General features: G+C 39.2%; 1 protein-coding gene across 2 annotated transcripts in view; it reads right to left on the minus strand.

Annotated features, from left to right (window-relative positions):
* The window catches only part of LRRC72 (leucine rich repeat containing 72), a 56,615-nt gene that overhangs the window by 17,945 nt on the left and 14,127 nt on the right, over positions 1–24,543 (minus strand). For both annotated transcript variants that reach the window (XM_058446713.1, XM_032760091.1), the window contains exons 4-5: positions 8,058–8,139; positions 6,501–6,611 (exon numbers count right to left, since the gene is read on the minus strand). In XM_058446713.1, coding sequence (XP_058302696.1) covers positions 6,501–6,611; positions 8,058–8,139 — 193 coding nt within the window. The remainder of the gene's footprint in view (positions 1–6,500; positions 6,612–8,057; positions 8,140–24,543) is intronic.

The following is a 24,543-nucleotide window of genomic DNA, read 5'->3' on the forward strand; positions in this document are numbered from 1 at the left end:
GGTATCTTTAGTTATTCGGATTCCACCTACCTACATGCAATTTCTAGGAAATTCTTCTGAAAATACATCTAATAAGGAGAACCACTAGATGGCAGTAGTAGAAAGAGCTCCAGCTACTGCACAACTACTTCACTCAACAAAATGAAGCTCACTTAATGTACATGTGAAATTTAAGAGTACTGTTGTAGGCTATTCATAAAATACAGGTTTGATAAAGGCATGAAAATAGTAAGCATTAGAAACTCTGAAAAAACTGATTAATATTTATAAAGAGCAGTTTGTAACATAAAGAAGATTGGGGTAGGTGCATGCTTAAAAGATAACAAACTAGATAAAAACTAAAAAAAAAATCAATCATCTGGATGTTTTCTCTGTAGTAATAAAACATTCTGATATTTGTTGTACAAACACAACTTTTTCTGGCTAATAAAAGCGTTATATATAGCTATTCCCTGTGGAAAACACGAGCTTTAGAGGGACATAAAGCAGGCAATGGAAGACACCTGGTACATAATAAACAAAAGTTACAGGAGTGAGGAGAGGCATACAGGAAAATGTAGAGCCAGGAGCCACAAAGAAATTTAAAAGAAAGGAAATATGTATGTAATGGAGAAAATGAGAAGAAAAATAAAACTTTTTTTTCAAGATTTCTTAAATGACAGAAAATGGTCTGAATTTTATTCTTGAAAGAGAAGGATTTTAAAGTGGTAAGAAATAATTATAACTGCAGGACAGGGAATAGAATAGATGTATATTAAACCACTAATAAGGACAGATTTTAAAAGAGCCATAGGGATCATGGATTGTAGTTTGAGCCAGAGAAAGAAAAGAAAAGGACCCTCTTCAAGGATATAAAAGCCAAACACAATTGTTTTTAATGAGAACTCAGAAGGAAGAAAAAGTCACAGATGCTTCAGTACAGAAGTCTGCTTTGTGGTTACTGTCTTGGGGAATCACATCTGACACCTCATAACCCTGTTATACATTATGGCATCTGGAGGTAGAGTCTGCCTTTATGTATGACGTTAATGGAAAATGTACCAACATCTTTCAATGACGTTTTCTCTAGGTGTACCCTTCGTCTTCTCTTTCCCCTCTGAGGACATTACTATTCATTTCATTTCATTTCTTGGCTTTTTCTGCTAATCCTTGGTTAAGTAACTTCTATATGGAAATTAAAAACTAGCTTCAGCTAAATAAAACACCAAACTTGGATTTACTACTGTTACATTACTTATTAACAACATATTGATACTAAAAGCTCTATGGACTTGTGGTTGACCATTCATCTCATCCTAAAGGAAAAACTGAATGACACGAAATCAGAAAACTGAGCTGTTAGCCCAGCCTCTGCTTAAATTAACTTTAAAAATTGAATTAAATAACTTGACAGGCATTTCATCATTATTATTCACTGTTTCCTAGCTCTTAAATTTTAGAAGAAGCAATCTTATTTTTAACTCTCTTTTTTCCTTTCATACTATTAAACATTTAACATTTTGGATTTATGAGTTTTGGATTGATGCTACTAAAATCAACATAAATTAAATGTCTAAGATGTGAAATCGGTTTCCTGTTTCTGAATGTTCTGAAAGCCCTCTATGATGTATGGGCACATTCTTTTAGAAACCATGAAGAGAAATTGCTTACACTTTCACTTTCAATAGGTTAATACTATTTAATCCACCTTCCCTCTAGGCTACTTAACAGAGTACACCTCAGTGGCGCCAGCACTGTCTTGCTTATCTTAATTTGGGATTCCGAGTCTAAGCAATTTACATTTACTCAATGATATATCAAAATGTCTCTACTACCTTACCGCACAAGCTTGGCTTATATGAGTCACGTGTATGAAGCTACTTATTATCGAGACAGAAGAGGAAAAAAAAAGACATCTAAATAATTGGCTCCAGTTATTTTTTTGTAAACTTTAAAAGCAGAATTTAAAATCGTTATTTAAATGAACCCCAATGTTTTTAAGGCTGCCTTCGAAGAAAGTTGATGTAATTAATAAGAGACCAACATCCCAATTTTAATATATGGGAAAAAGAAAATGACATGGAGAAGTTAAAAACCTGTAGAGAACAGCCTGTGGAAGGAAGTTCAGCTGTCAATAATCAAATACCAGGATTGTGAGGCTCCGGGTCAAGGTTACTTAGTAAGGTCAGCATCTCCATTGTTAATCACCATTTTGTTTTAACTAAAAATCTGGTGGCCACCACACACCATGTGCTTTTTACTGAATGTGGAAATCACCCCTGATTGTAAAAGGCAAACTACGATAAAGCAGAGGATCGAGAGAGGAGGGATCAGAATATTCTCTTTTTCAGGACAAACAGTGGTGGAAAAACACTGTTGGTTCTTTTTCTTTGGTGAATTGTTTTGTCTTTTGGGAAGGTTGGTCTCACCTGGAAGGGCATTATAGGAAAAGAGGCTCAAAGGAAGGGACCCTGGAGATCCTAGTCCCTCCCCATATCCCAGAATCCCTCTGCACCCCTGACTTTTTGCCTTCGGCAGTGGATTGGGGCCACTGCTAAAGACATAAGGCAGACAATGTTTAAAAGCAATACCTGTGGAAACATGGAGAGCCTCTCTTGAAAGGAGGAGCTCCCTGTTCCCAATGCTGATACCTGGAAGCTCCGGTAGGAAGCAGGTCTTAACAATTATGGCACGCAGGAGTCTTAAGCATACTTTCCAACAGTGGAGCTTAATAAAACAGAAAATTAGAAAGAACTGAGAAAACTGAAGGTTTAGAACAGGAGAGTGGATTAAGCATTTTGTTGCTATGGCTTTTGGTGGTGGTGGTTTTATTCCCTTAGTACTGGAAAGGGGGCAGGAGTTAATGAAAGCCATCAGCCACAAAGTGGGTCTTTGACACATGTGGATTCTGATTTAGAAAGAGTTTGGAGGAGGGAAGAGGAAAACTGAGCTGGAAAGAGAGGGTGTGGAAAGGTAGACTGCCTGGAGAGAAGAGGTGGGGCCCCCTGACTCTGCCGGAAGACAGGAATTCCAGTTCCCAGGACCTCACACTCTGCAGCTGGTTTAGGCCTCCCTGAAGCTCTCAGCCATACATCTCCTAGGCAATCCTTGGCAATTCTCCTCATAAATGCCAATGGAAGGTGCAATGCTGAGAATGGATTAGTGTTTTGCCCTTCAGTCTATTTTCTCACCCTCTGAAGAACTTGTAATTTAAGTGGAATACTAACAACACTTTATAATTTTATATAGATTTACAACTTAAAAAGACAAAAATGACCACATTTGAAAATACATAGAGGTCTCATTTTAGTTTATCAGCTAAAGCTAATCTGTGATTGCAAATGAGGCTCATAGAAACTTAATCTGAGGACCTGACTGCACAAATAACGTTAGTTGTCTAATAAATACAAACTATTTTTCATACAATATCTTTAACCAAAATGGGACATGAGTTCAAAATGTGAATTTTTAGAAAATGCTTTTTGTTTTTTGTAATTGGACATAGCATTTTCTCCATTTCAAACAAATGACCCCACAACAAGATTCTCAACTGGAAAATTATAGTTATATAACTTCAAATATGTCACTGTGATTTTAAGTAGTGGTCGTAAACTATTGTGACTGGTAATGATATGGACATTATACTACCAGGCTGGTATTTAAAAACTAGAAAACTCCTACCCCTCATGCCTGGCACAATTCTACGCTCACATACACCCTTGACAAGTAGGGTGTGGGCTGGATTTCAGGATCCATTCAGTCCTGGGCTGGGCACCTTTGTTTAGGGTATAACCTTGTTTATTACTATGGGCATAACTCTGTTTACTACTATGGGAGTAAGCTTGTTTACCACTCTCCAAATGTTGTTTTATAACAAGTTTCCTTAAATTATAGAGTTTTTAAAGTAGCAAATTAAATCATTTTGCATCAAACCCCTTCGACTCTAAGAAAGATTTAGGCTGAGTGTTACAAATTTGTAAGCCCTATATAGGTATAGTCTGGGTCTTTCTTGTTCAAATTTGAGTCCTATTATCTAGAATAGTGTCATGTAGTGAATGTGTGATAAACATTTATTAAATGAATGAATGAATAAATTATAAATATTTATTGAATGAATGAATAAATGATAAGTAAAACAAGGCATGAGTTTATGTTTCAACATTCCTTAAGAGTTTGGTTAAATCTCTGAGCTTTTCATTTCCATGATTAAAGGGAATAATTCTAATCACATCATAGGATGCTGTAACGATTTAAATGCGACTATAATAAAACATTTTTTTCAACAGGAAAGACATTCAAACATATTACTATATGATTATTATTTAAAATATCAGTTGTTTTATTGAGTCTATTAGCAGAATTTCAAGACTGGATGCAATTTATTTCATTGTCTGATTTACATAATCCACAATAAAACAATTTTTTTTTTTTAGAATTTCAATTTTTGTTGTTGCTTCAAAATAACATTAATGGTGAGAAACGTTTTCTTAAAAAAAAAAAACTAGTTACCTTAATGTTTGAAGCAACCCTGGGAGGTAGCTATCAGCCTATTTATTTATTTATTTATTTATTTATTTATTTATTTATTTATTTATTTTGAGACAGAGTCTCGCTGTCGCCCAGGCTGGAGTGCAGTGGCGCGTTCTCGGCTCACTGCAGGCTCCGCCCCCCGGGGTTCACGCCATTCTCCTGCCTCAGCCTCCCGAGTAGCTGGGACTACAGGCGCCCGCCATCTCGCCCGGCTAATTTTTGTATTTTTAGTAGAGACGGGGTTTCACCACATTAGCCAGGATGGTCTCTATCTCCTGACCTCGTGATCCGCCCGCCTCGGCCTCCCAAAGTGCTGGGATTACAGGCGTGAGCCACCGCGCCCGGCCATCAGCCCGTTTTATAGAAAAACGAAGGTAAGTGTTCTAGGTCTAGCATAACTAGTCTTTTAATTATAGCAGCATTTTTCCAGCAGACAGGGGCCAGGTGACTCAAATATGCAGGCCAATTCTTTCACAGAAGATCCAAAAGCTGTAAAAAAACTCCTGACAGCAGGCAGCCTTCTCACGTCTCCAAAATAAGCATACAATTGCCACGAACTTGGTGTAATTCTGTGATTTTAATACTTGGGTTTAAAGAATCTAACTATAACAAATGAATCATTTTCCCTCACTACAGTAGATATAACTGATAACACTGAAAATATATGGAAACCTTAGCAACTCTCTCTACATTTATCTGATTACAACCTTCACCATCAATACTAGTTTACAACTGCTCAAAACACTGTCTCAGGCAATTCTGAGAAATGAATAGAGAAGGAATTAAAAAATATATCTATTGCATTACATTATTATAAAGAGGACTCTAAACTCTAAAGTCTGAAAACCTACTCATTGATCTGCAGGTCTTTTACCTTAGTACACCCAGAATCCTTTATCTTGTATTGTGGTTGTATACATGTTTATTTACCCTTCAAGACCATAAGCTTATTGACAGTAGGAGTGGTGTATTATTTATTTATTTTTGACTCATCTTACACTTCTTTCCAATAGGTTAGTTCCTTACTGGGTGTGATTCAATATATATGAATAAAGTTTGCTGGTCATCCAGTTGAAAGCTTAAAAAGTCTTTTAGTTTTTTTTTTTTTTTTTGGTATCAGCTTTATTAATACACTTCAGTACCACACTGTTCACCCAGTTTAAACATATGATTCATTTGTTTGTGGTATATTCACAAAGTTATGCAACTTATCACCACAGTCAATTTTAGTACATTTTATCACCCCCAAAATAACCCCACACCCTTTACTCTCTAGCTGTCACAACTCCCAATTCCTTGGCCGTTGGCAACACTCATCTATTTAAAAACAGTTACCTCTTAGTGTTGCTGTCCCTATAGATGTGCCTACTTGGACACTTACATAAATGGAGTCATATGTGTTAAAACTTACTTTTGAGATAAAACCAAAAACAAATTTAAACATGTGAATCCTCTTGCTACTTTTGTCATTTTCATTAGACATATGATAGATAGCATTTCACAAACAAAAATTTTTCTATCTGTTGTTTTTTCAAAAGCATGTCTTAAAAGACAATAAGATCTAGTCTTATTTTCAGGAATATCTAATTTTTTTTTTTGAGCCAGGGTCTTGCTCTGTTGCCCAGGCTAGAGTCCAGTGGCACGATCTTGCTCACTGCAACCTCTGCCTCCCGGGTTCGAGTGATCCTCCTGCCTCAGCCTCTCAAGTAGCTGTGATTACAGGCATGCGCCACCACGCCTGGCTAATTTTTGTATTTTTAGTAGAGGCAGGGTTTCACCGTGTTGCTCAGGCTGGTGTTGAACTCCTGGGCTCAAGTGATCCGCCCGCCTCAGCCTGCCCAAGCACTGAGATTACAGGCATGAGTCACAGTGCCCGGCCTAAATATCTTAATTTTAAACATTGCTCCTCTAATTTTAAACTTGATAAATGGAAAAATGTCTTATGTTAATACTATTTTAATTTATGGCCATAAAAAATTGCAAATTGTTACTTAGGATCTTCAGATTTAGCATTCCCTTTAATTCCTTCACTGTTGCATCAATGTTGGTTAACTCATTGTGGTGTAGCAGGAGTATATGCAATGAAGGCAAATAATGCAGGCCTAAAAAAAACAGAATATTTTTACAAGATTTTAAACATTTTTTTCCATTTATTTTTTTATTGCAAATAAAAATAAACATTTTTAATGCTAATTAACATGCTAACTAAAAAGGAAAGCATATGATAGCTGGTTAAAGAAGGAATAACTATTAATATATTATAAGTTATTATTAAGAATATAATAAGGCATAATTCATACAATTGTGATGTGGGAATAAAGAGTAAATTTCTTTCCACTGTTATTGTTTTCCTTTTTTTTATTTTTATTTTTTGAGATAGAGTTTCACTCTTGTTGCCCAGGCTGGAGTGCAATGGCACAATCTCCGGTCACTGCAACCTCCGCCTCCTGGGTTCAAGTGATTCTCCTGCCTCAGCCTCCCAAGTAGCTGAGATTACAGGCGTCCACCACCATGCCAAGCTCATTTTTGTATTTTTAGTAGAGACGGGGTTTCACCATGTTGGCCAGGCTGGTCTCGAACTCCTGACCTCAGGTGATCTGCCCCCCCTAGGCCTCCCAAAGTGCTGGGATTACAGGCCTGAGCCACCGTGCCCGGCCTGTTTTACTTTTTAAAATGTAGCAATGATTTTGTTTGTTTGATTGATTTTGGAGGGGTTATTTTCTTTCTTCTTTTTGTTTGGTTTTGGTTTTGGGTTTTTTTTTTTTCCTTGTCAATGTTACTTAGATTTATAATGCTAGTCAAGGGAAAAATTACTCATCTCCTCCAAATTGCATAGCTAAGTATTTTCTATACATAACTGGAAGCCAAATATTCATATCATTTTCATAGATTGTAAATTGTGTATTTTCCCACATTTTTAACATAAATGAAAGTGGGATGTGTCTTTTGATAGCCGTGTCATAGCTTCATTGGCAAGATGTTCTTTCTTAGTGGTGCATGAAATCATGATGGGCCTTAAAATTTATGACATTTTGATTCTATGATATATGATATTAAAGAAAAGTGTTTTGTACTGTACCTCTTTGTATTTCATGACCGTGGTATGCCACATGCTTTTGTAACTGGCTTGAAATGATCAGTTTTGAGAGTGTTTTGCATATAAAATTAATTCAGAGTCAAAGCAGGAATTTGGCTAGTAGAACATATAGCCAATAAAATATTTTAAGACTATTTATAAAGTTTTTGTATTTATCAATGCTCCCAACTATTGTTAAAATTTGCTTCCACATGTCTAGTTTATGTCTAAAATATCGTTAAAAATTATTTTACATTTTGAATAAGACATATGGCAATATTAAATTAGAAAAGTAATCTAATAGCACATTTCTTAATATAAAATGTACATTAAAACATTTAAAAATACATTTCTTAATATATTTTCAACAGAAATGTTAAAACAGATTTTTGTATGTCATTAGCAGTTACCATAGTTGAAAGTTATTACTTAATTGAAAATCTATTAAATCAACAGAAATTTTAAGACGTACCTTCTATCTCAAATATTGCATTGTTGTTTAGATATAGTTCTGTCAGACAATAGTTTCTAGTTAGAAATGTTATTCCATGGAGCTAAAAATGAGAGTTAGAGAACAATATATTTTCTATAATAACTGTATATATTACATAAATATAAATAACCTGATATACATAAATAATATATATTTAATTATAATAAGATAATAAAAGTTTGACCTTTGCTATTATTATTTGTGACCTTTCGGTCTGGCTGTAAGTTGCATTTAGATTGTCTTTGAGGAGAATGTGATGAAAAGAATATTTTTATCTAACTTAAACCTCTCTTACCACATCTCAACCAAACTTGCTTGCTAGGCTTTCCAAACCACTGTAACCTGGCCCAGCCCTTTTGTGCTGACAATATTTCTTCTGCTTCTGCTCCATATAGTCTCACTGGATCCGGCACCACATATCCACCACCTAATATTATCATGTGCCAAGGGCTCTCCCCTTAGATTATGCCGAGGCCATTTCTGCATCTGTAGGAGTCAAGATTTCCCTTTGCCTGTATGTCTTTTCTTCTTGGTACACTCGAAATTATTTTTAAGGATTAGCCGTAGGCCAGTAAGGCATACTAAACCGTGCATGAGTGGCCTGCCGCAGTACGTTTTCACTTGCGGAAATCTGTTGAAACCAGGGGTTGAACTCCTTGTATCTTACTACTTACTGTCTTTTTGCCCTATTGACCCACTTTTTGTTTCTCTAAACTTCTACCTGCTTCAGCACTTTGAGTCAGATTTCCTGAGTGATGGTCTAATCCTGGACTCTTTCTTTATGGCCTCATCTATAACCATCTCCTCTTCTCTAGTCCTCTGCCCTTCTAGTAAACAGATCTCAGTTTAGCCATGGGCTCTGCAATCTGAATACACACAGGAGGCAGCTCTGCCAGATCAGGCCCAGTGCTAACAGCCCAACCAGCTACCATCTGCAATTAGAGGGCAAGGCACAGTATAATCGTGTTCATCATTCAGAGTTCATCCTTTTTCACAAAGCCTTTCCTGACAACTCCTATGCTCAAGAACCTCCATTTTCTTGACCATCCCAAATGCTAACTTTGACTTGTACAGTTAATCGCTTGAACACTAGAGTTTTGTGTGTTCCTAAAGGAAAGGAACCATGTTTCTTCAGCACCTTATCCTTTCTACCTCCCTACTCTCCTAACAATATAGTGAAGAAGTCGCATCTTACTTTTAAGGTTAGAATCAAAATTCCATATGGATGGAAATAATAAAAAGTACTCTCTCGAAATTCCTCAAATGAACCATTAGGTACTGTATACATAATATGGGGTATTCAATGCTAAACTGTATGTCAGAAATCATTCTGGTACCCTGTAAGGAGAACGCCTGTTTTTTTTTTTTTAATATTGACTCTATAACATCCATCAAATTTAAAAGATGTATTTGCATTGTGAAGATGAGACATGGTAGAGCCATAGAGGAGGAGCAGTTATGTTCTAAGAACTGCAGGTAAGTTAAATGTAAGAATGATACCTTTATTATTTAACACAGGATCTAGCAGAGAAAAGATTCTCATGAACGAGTTATTGATCAAGTATTTAGTACTTTATGTATACAAGAATATATGTTCCTTACTGTAAATTCCTTTTTGTGTGTTTTCTAAAGCTTATCATAGGAACTATTAATTTTTTTTTTTTTTGAGATGGAGTCTCTGTCACCCAGGCTGGAGTGTAGTGGCACAATCTCAGCTCACTGCAACCTCTGCCTCCTGGGTTCTAGGTTCAAGTGATTCTCCCACCTCAGCCTCCCAAGTAGCTGGGACTACAGGCACATGGCGCCACACCCAGCTAATTTTTTATTTTTAGTAGAGATGGGTTTTGCTGTGTTGGCCAGGCTGGTCTTGAACTCCTGACCTCAGCTGATCCACCCTCCTTGGCCTACCGAAGTGCTGGGATTATAGGCGTGAACCACCACGTCCGGCCAGGAACTATTATTATTAGTTAAATAAAAATATTTTGCTCATTGATGAACAGATTCAGAAAAAGGATCCCAACCCATCTGACTTAGTGAGGATTTATTGGACATTTTATTCATGCCCCTCTCAAATCTCAGAAAAGCCTTTTTAGATTTGTATTCAAAGTTTGAAAACTAACTTCTTTGATGAATTTTCTTTACTTTGTTTTTATATTGGCAACATTCACAAACTATGAAGCTATAAAAGGCACATCATGTGCTGTTCATCTGATCGTTCACAGACTCATCTCCACCAAATTATGCCAGTACTCCTTCTGGAGGACCACTAGTAATTTCACCAAATGTTTTGGTATGTCACGAGAGAAGCCGTGTTTCCCCAAGGTAGGAGAAACCGTTCAAAGCCAGAGGTGAGTGTCCCTGTTGGCTCCTTATCGATTTCTAGCTTTTCCCACTGGCCTCCTGGCAGCAATTCGCTGCCTTCTGTTCTTCCTCTCACCACTCCCTGCTTTAATAATAGCCACACTTGACATCAGCTTAGGAAAAGAACGCCAGTGGAAATCATGACTTTTTCCTCTCTCTTCTTCCAGTTACCTGCCAACCACACATTAATAGAACATTACTAATTAGCTGAGACTTTAATTTCTCTTGCATTGCTCATTAAAACAAGAAGAACACTAATAAACCTGACAGTTTGACCTTGATTATAGAATCATGGTTTTCCCACGAGCATTAACACCCTTGGACCATGATCATAGGGATTATAGGACTGCGGTGTTTGTGAAGGTGAGGGGGAGTGAAGGGAGATAGAGTGGAGTCAAAGCCAAATCATGAGGACCTTGGGGAGCTATTAAAAGATCTTTTTTAGAAGAATGTTATTGCCCAATTAGATTTTAGAAAGAAAATGGCCAATTTACCGGGGATATTAAGTACAATGGTAGGAGATGAATAGGAGGGCGTTTCTCTAATTCAGAAGAATTTGTGGTGGCCCAAAGTAGAATAAAGGTTGCAGGAGAAGAAAGAAGTGGAGGAAATTGAGGGAGTATTTCAAGTTAGAGTTCAATAGACATTGCAAGATACCAAGTTGTTAAAGTCAGGAACATTATAAGACATGCTATTGTCCTGATGCTCAGCTATTATTAAAATAAAATGTTATTTATTTATTTATTTATTTTGAGACAGAGTCTCACTCTGTCACCCAGGCTGGAGTGCACTGGTGCAATCTCTGCTCACTGCAACCTCCACCTCCCGGGTTCAAGCGATTCTCCTGCCTCAGCCTCCCAAGTAGCTGGGATTACAGGCGTGCACCACCACACCCAGCTACTTTTTGTATTTTTAGTAGAGATGGGGGTTTCCCTATGTTGGCCAGGCTGGTCTCGAACTCCTGACCTCAGATAATCTGCCCGCTTCGGCCTCCCGAAGTGCTGGGATTACAGGTGTGAGCCACCGTGCCTGGCCGTAAAATGTTATTATTATTATTATCCATTTAGAGAAATCTATATTACTGATTCTCAGGATTGCTGTAGGATTTATATTTAGTGTGGCATTTCACAAATCATATGTCTTAGCTTAGGCTTGGAGCATAGCAAGTGCTCAATAGATGACTATTATTTAACCATTATTAATTTTATGGAGCTGGGAGCTTTTATATTTAATGTAAAATGCATACAGTTAATCACTAGGGTACTACTAGGTACAAATGTATACCACCATTAATTTAAAATTAAGGAAGAATTCAGGGTTTCTTAATCTCTACAACAATCACATATATTGGACCAAATAATTCTTCGTTGGAGTTGATGGGGCAGGGGCTGCCCTGGGGGTTGTACATTAGCTTCCCTGGCTTCTTACTCAGTAGATGCTAGTAGCATACACGTCCCAATCAGAAATGTCTCCAGGCATTGTGAAATGCCCCCTGGGAGGCAAAAACGCCTCCAGTTGAGAAATGCTGATTTAGATGCAAGAGAAGAAAATATATTTATTAAGTGCTTATTATGAGCTGGGCGTTAAGCTAGATGTTTTCACAGACACTATACAATATAATCCTAACAAAAGCCCAAAGTTATTTATTTGACCCCCATATCCCCAGTTTACCTAGGAGAAAACCAAGGCTCAGAGAAGTTAAACAACTTTCTCAAGATCCAGAGATCATAATTAGTAGCAGAGTGAACATTCAAACCCAAGTCTATCTGACTCTCAAACCAAAGATTGGCATATATTACATCATAACTGAGCTCTCTAATTTGGGGAGACTTCTATCTAAACCATCCAGAAGTTACTAATTTGAAAATATTTTGAAGTATATTAGTTTATTAGATTGAGCACTGGAAAATATTCGATGCAAAAATTTATTCCTAGTATTTCAACAATAGCCCCAAAAGGTGTCTAAAATGCATCTAAAAATTTTGACCAGAAATGGAAAGAAGAAGAAATGAAATAATCTCTGAAAACTTCCAAATTGTTAAAATAAACAGCATGTAGCCTTACTAATCTTTACTATAAACTCATTAGGAAGGAGTATATTATTATCTTATTTTAAGATGATGAAACTGAGGCACAGAGAGGTTAAGTAATTTACCCACGATTATGCAGCTAGTACATGGTAGAACTGGGTAGGCTTTGACCCAGGCTCGAGTCCCTGCTGGAAACCACTGCACTTTACTAACGTTCAGGACAGGAAGCTGAACTGTCCAGCCCAGCTCATTCTCAGACGGTTTGAGCCCTGGCCTGCCTTGTTCTACCTACCTGATCTAACTTGACCTCTCAAGTTTTCTGGGTTCTTCTCAACAGTTGCTCTAACCAAGCTGCCATCTCTCAAGCTAGTTTTGAGTTCCGGGCACTGTCCTATCTTTTCCCCATCTCTTAGGTGGTGTTCTTATGTTTTTTAAAGAACTTTTCAGCAGAACCTAGATAGATTCATATGGTTACCAATCAATCCAAACTAAAAAGAAGATCCAACACCGGCACTAAGCAACATCACACACAAGTAACTGTACTTGTTCTTGTCTTCTTCCACTCTTCCTTTGAGCGTTCCGTTTTCTCCTCCTGGCATCTTCTTAACCTTGACCATCCCAATGTCTTCTTTTTCTGCATACTTCATTTCCTTTCACGTGCTCTGGAGTCCCATTTCTGCGTGTTCCAGAGGTAAACTATTATATTCTCCCTAAAGATTAATATATTAGCCATCTCAGGGTATTTCTTTTAAATTAGAAGATTATAATCAATGATGCTGTAATTGTTGATTTTAACATCCCTGAATAGACATGTGTGATCTGAGAAAACTTTTGAATGTTCCTCAAATTATGCTTCATAACAACTCATTATTATTAGCTTATGAAATCAGCTTTGGGGACTGAGTTGAAAAAACAGATTTTCTCCTCTGCTCTCACACACAATGCAGAAGACTTTTTTGACCAAGTGTGTGGGGCTTTCCCCCACATACCATGCAAGCACTTAATTATGCAGCAGACACCAACTGTGTGTCCTCCAGTTGAATTTCTGCACCATCTCCCTGGAGATCGCATCAGATCTCACAGGTTCGGGACTCAGTCCCACAAGACTGCCCCCCCACCCCACTTCTGATGCCGATTGCAAGCCCCAGGTTGTTTTACCTGTGCTTCTGACCAACTGGCTGTAAATTGGGGTCCCCATTACCCCCTCCTTGGACTTGAAATTTGCTGGAGTGGCTCACAGACCTCAGTGAAACACTTTCATTTACTTTTTTTTTTTTTAATAAAGGACATTACAAAGGATACAGATGAAGAGCTGCATAGGGCAAGGTATGGGGGAAGGGATGCAGAGCTTCCATGCCCTCCCCAGGGGTACCACCTTCCAGGAACTTCCATGTGTTCAGCTATCTGGAAACTCTCTGAACCCAGTCTTTTAGGATTTGTATGAAAGCTTTATTACATAGGCATAATTGATTAAATCATTGGCCATTGGTGATCAATTTAACCTTCAGGCCCTTTCCCCTCCCAGAAGTAGGGCTTCTGGGAAGCAGAAGTCCCAACCTTCTAATTTTGCCTTAGTGTTTTTGATGAACAGCCCCCATCCTGAAGCTGCCTGGGAGCTGCCAACCATCAGTCAATTCTTTAGCATACTAAAAGATGCTTATCACTTTGAAGATTCCAAGGATTTGGGGAGTTGTATGCCAGGCAGTGAGGACTGGGACTAAACATATATTTCATAACATCACAGGGACTATGTCCATTAAACCCAAATAGTGTCATCAATATAAAGAATGGCTTCAAAAAGTTTATTATTATTGGCTTGTAGGTGGCCATTTGGTTCTGGTGTCTTCATGTGATCTCCGTCTATGTGCATATGTCTAGTCTCTGGCTCTCTCTGTCCTAGTCTCCTTTTGTTATAAGAATTTTAGTCATATTGCATTAGGTCCCACCCTAATGACCCATTTTAGCTTAATTACGTCTTTAAATGCCCTGTTCCCACATACAGCCACATTCTGAGGGACTGGGAATTAGGGCTTGAACATATGAATTTGAGGGAGACACAATTCAGTTCCTAACAAAAAGCTAACAAAAAAGCCTAACAAATATAAACTCCAGGGAATTGAAGGAAGTATAATCAAGGAAAACATAAAGCTGAATACATGGCTTAGCTCTGAATAGCATACTTTGTCATAACAATATACCAGTGAATACTGATTTAACCAAAATTACAATACAACCGCATCAGGAGAATGGGGAAAAGAAAGTATGTATGTGTGTGGTAGAAGTGAGGGCAGGAAAGAGAAAGAATTAAATGCTCATTTCCTTAGTGAAAATTCAATAGCTATTTTCTAGAAGAGAAAAATCAAGAAGTAACAGCAATACCAGCAAGTGACTTAGAGAAAAGCTGATAAGTAACAAAAGATCACTTAAAAGAATTGAAGGTTGTTGCAACTGGGAAATGACAAGTGAGGGCAGATGTGCGCAACCCTTGCTAACTTAGAGAATTAGCCAATTCTTTCAATTCATATTATATGTTCATATAGCTATGCTAAGAACAACATAAAGAAAAGGAGTAAGGAGGTTGGGTCTTATTGTTTATTCTGTGACTACTGTGTACAAGTTTCTTTGATTAGTACTTTACACTTGTCATCTCATTTATTTTTCATGACAACCCTGGAAGCAGTCAGAAAGGATAAATACCCCATATTGTCTAAGAAGAATATTGATTTAGAGATATTGTATGATTTGCTGTATATTATTAGATGGTTAGTGATAGAACCATTGCTATACTTCAGTTCTCAGTTCTACACCATTTTTTATTTTATTTTTTTGAGATAGGGTCTCACTCTGTTGCCCAGGTTGGAGTGCAGTGGTGCGATCACAGTCACTACAGCCTCACCCTCCTGGGCTCAAGCATCCTCCTACCTCAGCATCCCAAGTAGCTGGGACTACAGGCACGCACCACCATACATGACTAATTTTAAAAGTTTTCATAGAGATGTGGTCTGACTATGTTTCTCAGACTGGTCTTAAACTCCTGGACTCAAGCAACCCTCTAATCATGGGCTCCCAAAGTGCTAGGATTACAGACCTGAGCCACCTCACCTGAAAACATCTGTTAATTTAATAACTATCCTTTTCTGGTACTCTAACAGGAATCATTAATGCAGATATTAGTACTTTTCCTTTTATTTTTATCTTTCTAAACATTAATAAAATATAAGACATGCCTATAACTTTTTGGCTCTGTAGCATCTAAAACTCCTCCCCACAATTCAAGGAATTTCTTGTCTAATGAGTCTTGGTGGCAATCAGAAACTACACCCCATTAAACAAGATATTTGCTTTTCCAGACTTCTGGCAGGGAGGGCATGGATTCATGACCTTGATGCACCCACTCTGAACTTCTAATCAAGAGCTAGTCATGCAAAGAAGCGGAGACAGTTGAAAGTTAATTCTGGTGGTGGTAGAGATGGAGAGAAAAAATATTGCTTTCCATAGCAGTGGAAATGGTGGCAGTGGTGACAGTAGATGTGTCCAGTGGCTGGTGCTGGTGACACCAACAGTACAAGCCACTGCTTCTATTGTTGACTGTTTTTCCACAAACAGTGTTTGTGGAAAGTAGTTCTGTGACATGGTTTTGACCATGGCTGCCTTTGATTTTGAGAACTTTCTGAACTTGATTCTCAAGCTCCATAATATCTATTCAATATCTTTTCGATAAATTATTTTTCTGCTTAAATCGACCAAAGCATGCTTCTGTCATGGAACTTCTGTTGCCTTAACTAGTACTCATGCAAAGAAATATTCTTAGCCATGATGTCCAATAAACAGAAACTGACATTTTCAAATGAACAAAAAGTAAAATACTAAACAAAATATTATCAACTTGCCCTCCTCAAATTTATAACTGGTGACTAATCACATGCCGTTTGGATTCACTGACAAAATGAAAATATTGTATTTATGAGACAATATTCGAGTTTTTATTTACTCCTTCTTCCACTCAGCAAACATTTGCTGAGCATCTACTATGTGTGAGACTCTGTGCTAAGTTCTGGGGGAACAGCCATGAAGAAAATAGACAAAATTCTCTGCTCTTATTGTAGTAGGGAAAGATTAAATAAATAATACATACAATGAGTAAATTATATATTATGACCTAAGTTGATAAGTGCTATGTGAAAAAAATGAAGCTTGGAGATTGTGTTGCGGGATCTTTGGGGTGTTGCTTCACCAGCCAGAAACCTCTGTGGCCAGTGGTGCTTTTGCCTGAGTTTTGCTCTGTCCTGCTGGGCTGGTTCTGCCCACTCAGCCTGGAAGGCTGTACTCAGCTCCTGCTACCAGCTTGGATCCCATGCCTGTCAAGGGTGAGCCAGGCACAGAGCACTGAGGGGTGTGTGAGCAAGTGTGGGGTCCAGCCGGCTGTGGCAGGACAGGCAGCTCCAGGGGTTGGCACGGGCACCAGCTTCCTGTAAGGCTGTGGCTGGGCCAGGTGTATCATAAGCAGCTTCCACGACTGACACTGGGGAATGTAGTGTGGTGCCCAGAAGCTTGAAGATGCCAGGAACTGCAGAACCCTAAAGAGGGTGTCACAGCCCTGGCTTGGGGAGCTCTTAGGTCTGGGTTCCCCAAAGGGCCTCAGCTCTTCTCTCCTCTCTTCTCTCCTTCTCTCTTCTCTCCTCTCTTCTCTCCTTCTCTCTTCTCTCCTTCTTGTCACCCACAATGTGGCAGGTAAGGGGCATGTTTTCAGCCCTGTTTGTGTTACGGCTCTTTTAGCCCTGCCACTCAGCAGGTCTCAAGTTCTTGTCCTACATCCAGGAAGAATGTGGTACACAGACAACTGGAGGGTATGCAAGACAAAGGGGAGCTTTACTGAGCAATAGAACGCCTTAGAGAAGACCTGCAGTGGGCAGCTCCTGTCCATAACAAGGGTGCCCCAACAAGTGTCCAGCTATCAGCAGAGAAGATAGCGCCTCTCTGCAGCTGGTCGTCCTGTTGTCTCCTCAAATCTGGCTGAGTTCAGGGCTTTCATGGGCCTTAGAGGGGAGGAAGTGCTTGCTGATTGGTTCATGGGCAGCCACGGGCAGGCCCAGAAAAGGTACCACAAGTTTTCACTCCGGTCCATGGGGCTGGCAGCCCAGCCCTCAGCCTTTAGGCTCTCTCCAGCTTGAAGGTAGGGCTTCACTGGGGACCTGCCCCCTTCTGCCCAGGAGCCTGTGTGCCTCCTGCCACTGTTCATGGAGCTCAGGTTGTTCATGCCAAGGGGCACCTGCAGGCCAGTGCCAAGCTGCCCTCAGCTCCTGTTTAGCCTCTCTCCCATGCTTGTTGGTGCCCAAAGTCTGGAGGGGGCCAAGGTGGCAGGGGACTGGTGTACCAGCATTGCCTCGAGTGTATGTACCCCCAGCCAGGTTGTGACAGCACCCAGGCTTGGGCTCAACTTTGCTCTGTTATCGGAGCAGGTGCTGACAGCAGGGAGAAGCCAGACAGCAGGAGGAGGCACTTCTGAGCCTGCAGGCGTAAGAGGGGACTTCCTGGGTCCCCGAGAGTGCGGGGAGATGCCTGGGTCCACAGTGGCAATTTGGGCAGCTGCAGCTGTGCCTGGGGGGATGGGGCTCCTGCCTGCTCCCAGCTCCCAAGAGCACAGGGGTGCCCAGGTTGCAGCCATGGCTTGGGCAGCTGTAGTTGTGCCTGGGGAGCTCCCGCCATCTCCGTGGAGCATGGCACCACCTCAGTCCCAGCTCTGCCTTGGGACCCCTCTCTGCCCCCCACTCCATGCCCAACCACACTGCTCCTCCACCAGCGGGTGACTCGGCCTGGCCCCATTGCAGCAGCTCCCAGGATGGCGGGCTCTGGTGGGATCTCCCAGGGGTGGGCTCCAGGGCCTTTCCACCTCCCCTCCAGGTTTTCCTGGCTGTGTCTTCAGCTGGGTAATCACAGGTTCCCAAGACACAGCAAGGAGTGAGGTTAAGGCCACAGTGGAGGCTCTGGGCCTGGGAGTGAGTCCTGCATGGCTGTGCGAGGGTGGAGGTGGTGCAATTGGCTGCCTTGGGGATGTGGGGCACAGGGGTCCCACTGCCACCACTGCTGCTCCCACAGCTGCTCCTGCTGTCACTGTCCACACCTCCCTGCTGCAGCTGGTGTAATGGCAGCAGCTGCTCCAGATGCACCACCATCAATTGGAAGTGATAGAGTGAGGTATTGTTACATTTTAGTGGGGTTGAACAGAGTAGGCCTTGTGGAGGATGCAATGTTTGAACAGACTGTTGATCACAGGGAGGGAGAGGGCCACTGCAATATTTGTAGGAACACCACTGGGGACAAGCCAGTGCACAGGTCCAGAGACAGTATAGTGCCTGGGGTGGCTAAACCAGAATGAGCCAGGGAGAGATGGCAGGTAATAAGGTCAGACAGAGAACCACAGGCCCAATGTGTACAGGACCTTGTTGGTTACTGTAAGAACTTGGCTGTATGTAGCAGAAAACCACCAGAGGTTTTGAGGAGAGGAGTGACATGTTTTCACTTAGGTTTCCACAGATCACTCTGTCTGCTGTATTGAATGATTCTCAGTGGAGGTTGGGGGAGTTTTGCCCCCCAGGGAGCATTTGATAATATCTGGAAATATTTTTGTTTGCCACTCCTGGGGGGCATCTCCTGGCCTTAATGGGTAGAGGCCAAGGATGCTGCTGAGCATCCTAAAATGCACAGGACAGACTCCACCACCAAGAATTATCCAGGTAAAAACGCAATAGTAGCAAAGTTGAGAAACTGTAGGAGCAAAGTCCCATACATAGACCAGTGATTAAACAACATGATGAAATTCTGAAAAATTCTGTACTTATGTGTTAATTAAAACGGTATGTTATTGTATGTTTAGTACTGAAATTTTAATATTTACTAAATTTACATAGAACATGAAACATTAGTTGGGAAGCATTTTAATAATATGCCCTAAATTATATAGGAGTAAAAAAAGAAACATTTCAATATACTTTTAGAATTTCTAAGTTTATTTTTATGGTGTTCTTATCCAATAAATTAAAACAATGCATTCATTTCTATCTTAGTTTAAAATGTTTACAGTACTTACACAGTCCATACCTTAAAAATATTCAGAAATAACTATTTTTAACCAATCCAGACTTTCATTCTCATGTTTTTCCCTCTCTTTTCCAACATACTAAAATATATGTACCTGCTCTTTCCAAAAATAGGTTATATTTTTTGGTTAAATCATTAAAAACCATAACTAGATATGTATTGTACATATCTTCAAATTTCACAACCATGCAGTGAAGTGTTATTTAGGTTATTTATATTGATTTGCTTTTTAAAGAAGTTTTACAATATGGAGCAAAATATAATTTTTTCAACAAAGTTGACAAAAAGGATATAATTAATGTTGCCCTAAGGTAACAGAAACACGTAAGAGCCCAAAATATATGGAATGTATGCTAATTCATTTGTTTTTTTAATAGCTCTTACATCCTACAGTGGAATTTGTACTGCTCTAAATAGTTTTTTGGAACAAGGTATTATATGTATAAATGAATAAACAAATACATATACCCAAACTTAATATAGAAATATATCTGATTAAAGAGGCCAACAGAAATTCCATGATACAAAGCACGTTGTAAAGCTACCTGAAAAAGCACAGCCATTCAAAGAATTCTTTATCAAGTATTTGCAACAGCACATTAAAAATAATTATTTCAATTTCCAAAGTATGATTTGCTAATTTTGTAAACCAATATTCCTTCCTAAAATACATAAATTTGTGCTATTTGCTGAATTCTCACTATGCGCTGCATGTCTAGGAGCTAGGAAATCACAACAGTATCGAAGATTGAGCCTAAGAAATTTCTTAAAATATTTACTCTTTATTTTTATTTTATTTTACCTTAAGTTCTGGGATACATGTGCAGAACATGCAGGTTTGTTACGTAGGTATACATGTGCCATGGTGGTTTGCTGCACCTATCAACCCGTCATCTAGGTTTTAAGTCCTGCATGCATTAGCTATTTGTCCTAATGTTAAAGCATTTATTCCAAATCTGACCATTCTCTAGTCAGTTAGTATGAGTGATGTTATTATAAATATCTCAATTATTCTTTAGATAATGATGTTTATAAACAATGACTTTGCCAGAGGCGTCCTTTTATGTAAACTGAATTTATGAAATTTATTAACCATTGGTTTTTGCTGCACAGCAGAAACCCAGATTCCATTTTGAATACTTGCTTGGTGAGGCATTAGACAGGTTCTTCATCTGAGACAAAATGTAATATACCAAGCTACTGTCATAATTCCAGAAATAGAAGGATATTAACATTGTGGCACCAATATTATGAATGCATAGTCATGATTGGACATCCATAAAAGAAAATTTTTGAAGTAACGAGCAAAGACAGAAGGAGATTATATGTATGTGCCATATAAATTGTTGTGTAAAATATAGGTCACTTAGGTAACTTATCTGAGCCTAACTCAAACTTTCATGAAAGGCTGGAAAGAATGAATTCATGGACCTGAAATTCTCTGGGTCAGACTTGTTAGAGGATGAAACGAGGAAGGGAGACTTTAGACCTAAGAGCAGCTGCTTCCCACTAATTATGTCAGCGGATGTTAGGAAAACATGATCTCAAAAAGGAGGAGACGCAGCACTAATGAATATCTATGCAATATGAAGCTAAACAAGCCCTCACAGAGCATAATGAAAGAACTAGAGTTGCCAAAGCAAACCTAGGAAAGTTAGGACGTTGGAGGTCCTTAGAAATAAACTTGCGCTTTTTCATCAGCTAGTTCACGTTTGGACCAGAAGCTCAAGTTTTATCACCCACTAGATAATGATTTGAAGAAATATGCACACTTCCAGCATACTAGGCTTCAAATTTACCAAATTACATTCATTGCCTTGAAAGACAGCTGTGCTGTCTCATTCCAGGCAGCTATCAAATACAATGTACTTGCTAGGAGCAGAGCCACTCCCTTTACCCTTCCTAATTTTATCACTAGAGCAGGGGTAATCACATTTATTGTTGTATTCTGTAGCAGCCTAATGCAAGTACAGAATAAGCTATATCCAAATAGGATGCTTTTGGCTCCAAGTAACTTTTAAGCCCAACTCAAATTGGCAAATAAAGAAATATCATTAATTGTCTCTCATATCACTAAGTGCAGAAGTTGTGATAGCCTTAGTCTTGGCGTCCCCGTGAATCTCTGGGTGCTGCCTTTCTCTAAGTGTTGGCTTCATCAAGTTCATAGGATAGTTAGTTACTGCCTTCACATCGAGGTAAGAAAACATCCAGAAGCAAAAGTACTCTTCTAGTACTCCCTTTTAAGAATAAGAGAGCCTCTCCCAGGAACCTCCTAGCAAATGTGCCCTTATGTCTCTATTACAGTTGGGTTAGATGCCTGTTCATTGACTAATCACTTGCCAGGGTTAGATGCCTGTTCATTGACTAATCACTTGCCAGAAGAGTGGGATTATTCTGGTTGGCTTAGACAGTTCAGGATCCACACATGGACCTAAGTGGGGCCACCTATTGAGTAGAATGGAGGAGGAGTGTGTACCAAAACTCAAACCCAAATTCTGTTGGACAGGAAGAAGGAAAGAATAGACACGAATGGACAACAAATAATGACCTCGTATACTTCAATAAATATTGTGGATTGAATAAGTGAATAAAAAAATGCATTCCCTTTATTTTACTCCTTTTGCCTTATTTATTCCTGAATAGAGGGTAGCTAAAATATTCACTAATGTAAGAATAATGCTGATCAGGAATTCAGATCATTCTTAACAATGTGTTATAACTCTAAATCTATTCATATCTCAGGGTTAATGTTTTTCACAAATCTCTATATCATTTCTACAGTGGCATAGTTTCCTCTTAGTGGTCAATCTAGTATAATCTAGATTTTAAAGAAAACTCAAAATTTTATATATGAACTTTGATGAAATATTATAATAGTTAATATGCCTGTTAGAGTTTGGGGTCTGAATAAGACTTTAATTTTTGATGGAGTATGAATACTTAGGCAGCTTAGCACCTAGTCAATTACTGATCAATAAGAAAACTCACATTAGCTTATTTACTTATCCCATGACCACTCAGAAGCTGTTTTGGGTATGAAATACTTTCAGTACTACATGGACTAAACCAGTCTCTTTCATAAAGAACAAACTAAGTGATAGTGATTTTAGAAATGTGAGAGGAAAATAAATCTCAGGATCCCAACAGCACTAAGCCAAAGGGAAAAATCAAACTAGGAACTACTTAGGGCAAACCTCCCTCCCATTCTATTCCTAAAAAAGATAGCTACTAAGATAAAAAAGCTACACACCTCTCTCACAATTTGTCCACAAGGAAATTCTTTGGGGACAAAGGACACACAGAACTCAAAGTCCTTCCTCTGCTCACTGAGATAGATGCATATCTGATTGCTTCCTTTGGAAAGGCTTATCAGGAACTCAAGAATGCAGCCATTTGTCTTTTATCTACCCATAATCTGGAAGCCTCCTTCAGGTCACAGGTGGAAAATTGATTGAAGTCTCCTGTCCCTAAAATGCATAAAACCAAGCTGTGCCTGGACCACCTTGGGCCCATGTTGTCAGGACCTCCTGAAGCTTTGTCACAGGCACGTGTCCTTAACCTTGGCAAAATAAACTTTCTAAATTGATTGAGACCTGTCTCAGATATTTGGGGTTCACAGAAGTAATATAGTTTGTTGCATATAAATAATCAAGCACGAGAAAAAAATTCAGCCTTTTGTTGTATTCCTTTCCTGCCCCACCACTTCAAAAACAAAAGAAAGTAAAACAGTTGATGGTGCATGCAATCCCTTTCTAAGCGCAGATGCATCTGCAAGTCCATTTTGTGCATATTCAATGAGTAATTGGAAGTCAGATGATATCCATTCCCAGAAATATTCCAAAAAAAATTATAAAATCCCTAATTATACCTCTCCCTTCTAGACATTTGTACATGTTCTTTCCCTCCAAACTGGACACCACCGAACACCACAGGAACACACACTAAAGACAAAGATTAGTCACTTTTGCCATGCCTGATGATTTTCATCTTTTTCTAACAGAAGTCGCACAATGTGACCGAGGACAAGTTTTGGCAGTGTGTGTGTTTGTGTGTGTGTGTGTGTGTGTGTGTGTGTTTTTGAGATGGAGTCTCACTCTGTCACCCAGGCTGGAATGCAGTGGCACAATCTCGGCTCACTGCAACCTCCGCCTCCCGAGTTCAAGCAATTTTCTTCCTCAGCCTCTCGAGTAGCTGGGATTACAGGTGCCTGCCACCACGCCCAGCTAATTTTTGTATTTTTAGTAGAGACGGGGTTTCACCATATTGGCCAGGCTGGTCTTGAACTCCTGACCTTGTGATCCACACGCCTCGGCCTCCCAAAGTGCTAGGATTACAGGCATGAGCCACCGCGCCCGGCCAGCAGTATGTTTTTTTTAAAAGCATTTTGAATTTGTATGCCCTAAAGTGGCGTGTGCACTTTCCATTCCAGCTGTTAGCTGCCTGGGCCTTGAAGGTATTTGTGTTTGTTCTCCTAGAAATTATTTCAAGCTTATGAGATTTATGCTTATAGTTAATATCAAAGCACTTTCATTTTCCATTTTCCACTTAGTTGGTGTTTAAAAAGACTAAGAATGAAACAAACTATTGAAATATTGTTATAAACATGGCTATTTACAGATTCAGTGCTGAGATCTGGACTTACTACTTGACAGGCAGATGACTACTGAAAACTCAAATTATTTCTTTTGTCAGCTAGTGTTTGAAAGTCTATATTCAAAATGCTAAGATTGGGTTATCAATATACTGTATAATGAACAAATACAAGCTGTCGGAAGATGAATTTTTGAAAGTTGCAAACAACCTAGTCACTAACTTACTGTAATGATTGTCTGGGTTTGAATTTTAGTTCAGTCTTGCTCTTTTGCTTGGAAGAAGCTTTGAGTCCAACACTCAGGCCCTCACTATGAGGGAGGGGTAGGAGAACACTGCCTCCTTAACCCTAGCCTTTAAGAGAAACTTCAACAGCCACACTTGGT

This window comes from Hylobates moloch, unplaced genomic scaffold, assembly GCF_009828535.3.
Source record: "Hylobates moloch isolate HMO894 unplaced genomic scaffold, HMol_V3 SCAFFOLD_1, whole genome shotgun sequence".
NCBI lineage: Eukaryota > Metazoa > Chordata > Mammalia > Primates > Hylobatidae > Hylobates > Hylobates moloch.